Here is a 9575-nt window from a genome sequence, read left to right as displayed (position 1 = left end):
GTGTGCACACACACACAGAAAGAGACAGAAAGAGAGAGAGAGATTACTCTCATTCATACTGTAAAGTTGTTGTTTGATTAGTGATAGAAGGTGGACAGACTGTGTACACTCTGGAGATTTCTTCTGGACGTACAGTATAGGAGGGGAGAGAGCAGAATGTTTAGATAAGCGCACGTCCAATCACACACCCACTCCCCGTAACGTGACCCCACACCCTTGCGTCTGCGGGAACAGCTACTGCTATTTAACTCCATCAGACCACCCGCTCCCATCACACCCAGCGACAGAACAGCAGGCAAGTAGCATCTCTACATTTCCATTATTGAGTAGCATCTCTACATTTCCATTATAGCATCTCTACATTTCTATTTTTGAGTACCATTCAAGCTTTTTTCTTTTACATTTTTTTGCTTTTCTTTTGGATTTACACCCTAGGATTGTTTTTGTTTTCCAAATTGTGTTTGATTGGAAGTTTCACCAAAAGGCTGATTAAGTAAATTCCTCCTCATTCTGTCAATGTCCGCGTATTAATAATGTCATTAATAATGTCACCTAAATACATAATCTGCCTCTGACTCATTAATAATGTCATCTAAATACATACTCTGCCTATGACTATAATACAACACTCTGACTGATGATGCAATATTTGTATGATTTTGAAAGATGTTGTTTGGGGGAGGTTAACAAAAATCTATAAATCTGATGACGGATGTGTAAATGATGTGATTGTGCTCATGTGTTCTAACAGAATAATGAAGACTCTTGTCCTGGCCCTCGTCCTCCTCTTAGCGGTCAGCAGTAAGTCCAAAAAATGTGTCATCTAATGTCCTAATGCTGTGGGACAGCCATCATGTGGTCACCCCAGTCATTACTAATAATAACTCAATAGATGTGTCATCTGATGTCCTAATGCTGTGGGACAGCCGTCATGTGGTTCACCCCAGCCATTATTAATAATAACTCAATAGATGAAGTACTGTGTAAGGTAGGCTAAACAGTGGTATTTTTAATAACTCAATAGATGAAGTACTGTGTAAGGTAGGGTAAACAGTGGTATTTTTAATAACTCAATAGATGAAGTACTGTGTAAGGTAGGGTAAACAGTGGTATTTTTAATAACTCAATAGATGAAGTACTGTGTAAGGTAGGCTAAACAGTGGTGTTTTAAAGACTGTGTCACCTTAATTGTTTGTACCAACAAATTTAATATCCAAGTGCACACTGAATTTGTAATAGCAGGAGATGTGCAATTACTGTGAAAACCTTCCGGTAAGTCAACATGACAGATACGGTCACTAACTGATCGGTCATGAACCTTACAGTACGTGCTGTTACACAAACCTCATAGATAAACACACACACACACACACACATATAGCAGCTGACTTGACAAAAATTGTGTGTCTGTGTTCAAGGTTTTGCACTGGACTGCAATCGCTGTGTTCCGGTGAAACCAGGAGGAACCTGTACTGTTACCACGGAAACCTGCCCACCTGAAAAAGATGCGTGTGCATCAACCAAGTTCCTCACACCGCCCTGTAAGTTCCTCACACACACACACACCGCCCTGCAAGTCCCACACACACACACACACATGCACACACACACACACACACACACACACACACACACACACACACACACACACACACACCGCCCTGCAAGTCCCACACACACACACACACATGCACACACACACACACACACACACACACACACACACACACACACACACACACACCGCCCTGCAAGTCCCTTGTGCCTATCTTGGGAAAACACACACACACACCGCCCTGCAAGTCCCTTGTACCTACACACACACCGCCCTGCAAGTCCCTTGTGCCTATCTTGGGAAAACACACACACACACACGCGCACACACACACACACACACACACACACACACACACACACACACACACATGCACACACACACACACACACACACACACACACACACACACACACACACACACACACATGCACACACACACACACACACACACACACACACACACACACACACACACACATGCAGACACACACACACACACACACACACACACACACACACACACATGCACACATGCACACACACACACACACACACACACACATGCAGACACCATCACTGTACAATGAAAGCATTGGCAACTGACCTGTCTCTCTGAGATAGAATGGAACTTTGACCCCGTTGAGATGGTGACTTCTCACATAGCCATAGTAACCGTGAATCATTAAGCTAGAGTGCTCCATATAATGTGCCATACAAGCAGTTAACATTGACTTTTTCACTGCAGGAAAAAGAACACTAGAAATGCTTTGCTTTGGGGACTACACAGGGCACCATACTACACAGGGCACCATACTACAGACTACACAGGGCACCATACTACACCGGCACCATACTACACCATACTACAGACTACACAGGGCACCATACTACACCGGCACCATACTACAGACTACACAGGGCACCATACTACACCATACTACAGACTACACAGGGCACCATACTACACCATACTACAGACAACACAGGGCACCATACTACACCGGCACCATACTACAGACTACACAGGGCACCATACTACACCATACTACAGACTACACAGGGCACCATACTACAGACTACACAGGGCACCATACTACACCATACTACAGACTACACAGGGCACAATACTACAGACTACACAGGACACCATACTACAGACTACACAGGGCACCATACTACAGACTACACAGGGCACAATACTACAGACTACACAGGGCACAATACTACAGACTACACAGGGCACCATCTTACAGTACACTGGGTTGACTTTTTCACTATTGCCTATTTTCACTGCAGGAAAAAGAACATGCAGGAGGAGCATCCTATTAAGCCCTGATGAGGCTCTGATATTTAGTAGCCTTGATATCAGAGTCTATTCACCTCTGTAAACAAATTACTGACAGTCAAGGACGCTTGTCAAAAAAGTACAGGGAAGCTTTGGCCGCTCTGACGTGGAAGCATTTTACGTTCGATCATGTTCTATCTTACTACTTTATTTACAGTTTTTTTCAACTGCTTACACACTAAATCTTTGCTTGTCACACAATTTTCTAAACATGTCCTTTAAACATCATAACCCGACACCAAATCTGCAAAACCATACACTAATTCTCAGTGTTTGACTCAGTTTTCAATTGACTAAAACACATTTTGCAAAACACCACACACAATTTTCTACCTAACACACAAAAATCTAACAGGAAGTAACTTGATTTCGTTCTTCAAACACAACCCATCAAAATGGCACACTAAATCACCAGTGCTTCACTCTTTCTCTTCACATGTGCAAACACTCTTTACTTTACTGAACACCATCCAATCATTGCCTTAGTATAGGTCTATGAATAGATATACTCTCTATATAGGTATAGACCCTTTCAATCTGCTCCTAGAGGATTTCCGGTTGAAATATTCAGAACCAACGCAGATACTTTGAAAATAGAGAAAATACAGTAATCGGACTTTAGCTTACAGTAATGTTCTACAAAATAAATTTGTCTTTTTACTCTATTTTTGTTTGTCCCCATGTTACAGTACCAATAGCTCAATACATTTTTCTGTGCCTCCAGAAATGCTTACTGTAGAATTGTTTGTTTCTGCAGTTGAAAGGGTCTATAGGCCTATGAATACATACTGTACACGACCCCCCCCCCCCCCACCTCCCACACACACACACACACACACACTTGTCTTTAGAAAAAAAAAAATCTGTGTTTTCAAAACTCCATGTACATCTGGTGGTCACTGTATTCTTCTTTGCTTTTTTTCTTGTTTGCTGTAAAATACTGTATTCGCAACAGCAAATTATTTGGGAAAAATCACTATTTTTGGTTTCAATATCGCTTGCATTTTTACTGTATATTTCAACTTCTCTTTGTTGATACCGTAACTTTCACTCTTGTATGGAAATACATATAGAAAGCCTAAGACAGAAGAGCTTTAGGTTTTGAGCAACAGTGTGTACATGATGTATCCAAAATGTCATATTATGACAAAAGTGTTTGTAATGTGAGGCGAATGTTTGCTTTAAACATGTGTTTTTGACATTTTGAATGTTGTGTGTCATTTTGCTGGAGATTTGGGGCATTTTGCATTTTGTGTGAGCAGTTGTGGGTTTTGTGTGTGGAGTTTTGAAAAATAGACACAGAGTTTTGAAAACGTGTGTAAACAATTGTAAAAAACTGTAAAGGCCGGCTATTCCGATTGGTTGCTGGTCGTTGGTCGCTGAACCGCGTCATAGCTCATTATCATAAAGTTGACTTACTTTCAACTTTCTGCTTGACGCCCAAGTCGCTCAAGACGCCCCAAAAAAACGCGCCGACGGATTTTCTGCTTCTGGCAGCTGAGAGAAGCCGGCTTCCATTGAAAATGAATGACTTCCTGACTCTTTGAAAGCTCAAGTCGGCGGCGGTGTGTATGTACAGTTATGCTCTGAAAACATTAGGAATAGTTTGCTTTGATGACTACTAGAGCAGCACAATTATCGCAACCAAAATCGCAATATGAACCAACGCAATTACATACACACACACACACACACACACACACACACACACAGACACACACACACAAACACAAACACAAACACAAACACAAACACACACACACAGTCATGTGTATGCATTGATATTTAGGTTCTCCTCTCTATACAGATTCTTACTACCAGAAGTGCATGAGAATGTCTGACTGCGAGATGCTGCAGACCAATGCCTACATCAACATCAAGTGCTGCCAGAAGGACCTCTGCAATGTCTTCTAGAACCTTCCAGATTCCAGGTCCCAAAGGAGAATTTCAGCCCCTTCTGTTCCCTATCTAGATCTTCTTCTAGAATCTTCAAGGAGTTTCTAGAATCGCCCAGTTCCAAACAAAATATTGCAGACCTTTCAGCAAAGGCCTGGTTATAACTAGGACAAGACCGTTAGTCCAGTTCAGTAAAGAATAGTCTCCTTTAACTGAATGCTATAAAATGTAACTATAAAATGTTGGACATTTTTGGATGGTACTGTAATTTGCAAAAAGTAGTGGAGTATCTTTTTTTCCATCCTGTCTATTTTTGTTGTTGAATAAAAACAATATAAAAAAATAATGTTATAACATAACTTAATACAAGAACCATTTCAAGTTCTGACTGAAAGAGAATGTGTTGCCCCTGATTACACAGGTATTGAAGACACGGACAGACTCACTCTCTCTCCCTCACACACACACTCACACACACAGGCGCACACACACACACACACATTTAAATTCTTTATTTGGATTAGAAGATAAACTGTCGTATCAGATATTCAGACTCGTGCCAGAAATGAAGTCCAAACATCTTGCCTACAACGTAACAAAAATACACCATTATAAGTGCTGACGTCAAAAACGTATCCCAAAAAGAAGGCGCAAAAGTCCAGCAGAGTTCCGTGCAAAAATTCCTTTAATGACTACATAGCGCAAAGCCTGAGTGGATCGCATGATCGCACTCCCGAACAATTGTTGAACACCAACATTTATACCCCTCCTTAGATGCTGACACAACATTTGGCAACTTTGAACCCACAGGTGGCGTTATGAAAGGACCGTTGTTCGGTCTTGTCTTCGCAAGTCAGCACTATTGCTGCCAAGGGTACAAACTTTTCGAAACAGTTTCGAAAAAGTTCAGAAGTTGACACAAAGTTCAAGGGTTTATACAGTGATCACAGGTCACACATCGTTCATGGGTTACATATCGTTCACTCGTTTTCTCTCATACAGGCTAAGAGAGCGACAAAGAGAGACATAGGGATACAGAGCGCACATAGGGAGAATTCTGGTAGAATAGCTTCAGTATGTTAATAGTATTAGTTAAACTTGTTACCGTGGGCCCCGGCCGTGGCGTGACTGGCGGGGGCACCTGCACCTTACGCCAGCGACCCAGGTTCGATTCCCGCCCCAGGGTCCTTTCCGGATCCCACCCCCACTCTCTCTCCCACTCACTTCCTGTCATTCTCCACTGTCCTATCTGAATAAAGGCATAAAAAAGTCCAAAAAGTATACTTAAAAAAAAAAAAAACTTGCTACCGTGTTGAACTTTGACCTAGGCACACTGTAAACCAAGCAAGTATCTTACGGCTCCTACACACAGTTGTGTGCGTTGCAGTGCTGGAGATTCACTTTGCCCATTTCACTACATGGGCTCGCATCATCCGTAGCCAAACTGAATTGTGGGTCCGTTGCGTCATGTTTCTCCCGTCGCTCGTGTTGAGAAGTTCAGCTGTTACTGCACCGACGAACGGCACCAGCCAATCGAATTACGAACAAGCGAACAACAGACGGCACCAGCCAATCAAATTACGGTTACACCTTAAGTCATTTGCATAACTACCGTCGGTGATGCCATAGTGACAAATGTATTTGCACCCTGGACCATGACACCGCTAACCCACGATCTTGACCAGGCTTGCGTGGGGGAGGCATGTGGACGACCTCCAAGATCTGCACTCTTCTTCTGAAGAAGCTGCCCCAGAGGTCAGAAATTGAAAAGGCAGTAGCCACCATTGAAAGGAAATGCCCCAATGTAGCAATTAACGAAGATCAGCTTTTTCGATGAGATATCTGGGGCCATATTCAGGAGTACTCCTAAATCGCACTAAAAGATTTTAGCTAGGAGTTTTCTCTTAAAAGTTATTCACAAAGCCTTTCAGACCTACTCTTAGTAAGGAAAAACTTGGAAAGGAAAGACTCCTAAACTAAGAGTGAGTCTTCGTTGCTATGGATGACGATTACTCATGCACGAGCTTGACTGAAGTGACCACCTTGATTGACTGATGATTATAACGCTGGAATGATTCCAAACACCTCCCTTACAATGATGAGTGGCAGGTGACAGGTCTGAGAATGCGTGTGCTACACAAGGACGGAAGATGATAAATAACTGAATAAAAAGGCCTAGCCTAAATGAATAGAGTAAGGCAAAACAAATAGCCTAGTAGCCTAATGAAGCATTTTTGCCTAGCCTAATAGTAGCCTAATGAAGCATGAAGCAAGGATTGATGCAGTATCTTTGCAACATTATTGAATTAATCTGTCACAATAGCCTATGCCTACATTTGCAAAGAGAACATTTTAATTTGATTCACAATTAAACGTTACATTGAATTTATATGTTGACAATGAGTAGTTTTGTTTGTTGTTGGTGGCGTTATTGCATCAGTTAGTTATGTCTACAATGCAAAATTGCTCCCTTGCGATGGGAAGCTCCTGTAGCCGCATAGGTAAACATTGCGATGTGAATGCCACAAAAAGTGGTTTGTGAATAGGTCTTAGTGAGTTAGGAGTCCTCTCGACTTCTTTTAAGCTGTCCCAGACTTAGGTGCTACTTTTAGGTCTAAAATGCTTCGTGAATTACTAAAATGCTTCGTGAATTACTAGTGAAAAAAATTAGGAGTCCTAAAGTTAAGAGTGACATGCCCATTATATGGGACCGGGATATGACCGCAGGTCGGATTCGAACCTGGGTCCCCGTGGGCACTTAGACCCATATATGGTATGAGCGCTGTAGCCTGTTGTGCCACAACGCCCTCCTAGGAGCTACTTTTAGCCTTAAAATTATTTGTGAATACGGCCCCAGGACTCCAGGAATTCCTTCGGGGAGGATACTAGAGGAATGGAGTAGAGACTGGACATCTCTCACTCAGAGATGGGGAACAGTGGTGAGCCATTTCAACCTCTCTGAAATTCCCCACACCAACCTGGTGAAATTGGCATCTGTGGTCATCTGCTTCATCTGGGAGCAATGCTCCTGTTGAGAGGGTTTTCTCCCTAATGAATGACGTGTGGACTGCAGAAAGAAACTTCAATAAGCCATGCCAGGAATTTATGGAGAAGCTGGCCAAAAACAAAAACATTCTCAGAAAGATACACTCATCTGAAAAATATTGTAACGTTTCCAAGTCACGAGTCAGAGCTTTGTTCAATGCAAGCTTTATTGTTAGATACGAGGGCGGGGACACAGACCACGAACACAGCACACACTGGGTAGGTCAAGCACACACACACGCTACACATACAGGGCTCAGATGTAGTTGCACCGATGCTCCGCTCCGACGATGTGTGTGTGTGTGTGTGAGAGAGAGAGAGAGAGAGAGAGCGGCAGACAAACAGAGCGGGTGGGGGGAGGAGGGAAATGAGATAGATAGAGGGGGGGGGGGGGGGGAATGAGATAGATAGAGGGGGGGGGGGGTGCAAGAGAGAAGAAGGAAAAAGATTTTTAAAAGATTTTATTTGATCAGGTCTTAAAGACATACAGGAGGTGGCGACCACACAGGGAAATCATTTGAGACGCTGGTGCCACTGAGTTCATGCATCTCTTCCACTCTCCGTTCCTCACTGCTGTGGATGCAGTTCATTTCATTACTAAGGGTCATACTGTTGCTGATTGGGAAAAAAGAACACAGCTCTTAGTTAAATGTACTGTAATCATGTATTAGGGCTTCCTCTGAAATGACCTTGGTTTAAAACTGCTTCCACTAATTTACTTCAAACATTCCATCCACTGCTATGATTTCCTATGAATTAATAATCAACTGAGTGGAGAACATTGCTGCTCAAGGAGCTTCGTGATAGCAAAGTTTCCAGCTGAGAGCTGAAAAAGAAACTACTGTAAGATTGTGCGTCAGTATCTGCATGAAAATACTCCTCAGTGTTGGAGAACTGTGCCAACACAACATGATATTTGTCATTAAACAGCGGCCTACATCTGTGCTAGATATTTTAGGGAGGTCGTGTCAAAACAGAATTAAGCTTTATTTAAAAGCTTCAGTAATGCCTCAAATGAAAAGCCAAGCTAAGAACGCTGAACTTGAGGCAGCGCAAGGATTTTGCTCTCGTCATCTGGCTAGAGAAAGGAAGCCCGGCATTGCTAAACCCACTCATGTGCAGAAGCAAAGAGAGGGACCCGACAGGTGGGGACTTACTAGAAAAACCAACTAACCTCTGTGGCGGCAAAGACCCTGGACTGTGGCACTGGAAACCCCAATCTCCCAGCCCACATGAAAGTGGAGCAAACCCATTTGCAGCCTGACAGATTGAGAGTGAGAGATAGAGAGCCTGTATGATACTCCCTGGGGATTACGCTGGGATGTTAAAGAGAGATTCTAATCTTTTGACTTCACTGATAATAAAAATCTCCAAGATCTTAAACGAATTACACTTTTGTACAACAAAGCAATTCTCATTTTATGTTTACAAACTGTACACCCCATGGGCCTTATATCACTGAGCCAAGGGTCTTTACAAGAAAATAGTCTCTAATTGATATAATACATATTTTATTTCTTATATTACTGAGCCAAGGGTCTTTACAAGAAAATAGTCTCTAATTGATATAATACATATTTTATTTCTTTCCTGTGAATGTCTGTGAATAGATTGCAGAAACATTAATATCTTTATTTACTGTATGCTAAATAAAGAAATATGATATATGGCATATACAAATAATAATATGTAGGAAATTATAATGAATTGGTGATAATAAAATCTAAAATG

At 42.2% G+C, this 9575-nt stretch overlaps 1 protein-coding gene across 1 annotated transcript; it reads left to right on the top strand.

Annotated features, from left to right (window-relative positions):
- Positions 1-198: 198 nt before the first annotated feature.
- ly97.3 (lymphocyte antigen 97, tandem duplicate 3) lies at positions 199-5193 on the top strand. Its single transcript, XM_042073442.1, has 4 exons — positions 199-295; positions 752-801; positions 1419-1541; positions 4711-5193. Exons 2-4 carry the CDS (start codon positions 756-758, stop codon positions 4815-4817), a joined length of 276 nt encoding a protein of 91 aa, XP_041929376.1. The 5' UTR covers positions 199-295; positions 752-755; the 3' UTR covers positions 4818-5193.
- Positions 5194-9575: the final 4382 nt, after the last annotated feature.

Source organism: Alosa sapidissima, chromosome 19, assembly GCF_018492685.1.
Source record: "Alosa sapidissima isolate fAloSap1 chromosome 19, fAloSap1.pri, whole genome shotgun sequence".
Lineage (NCBI taxonomy): Eukaryota > Metazoa > Chordata > Actinopteri > Clupeiformes > Clupeidae > Alosa > Alosa sapidissima.
Note: the sequence above shows the minus strand (reverse complement) of the source record. Positions and strands in the feature narration are given on the sequence as shown.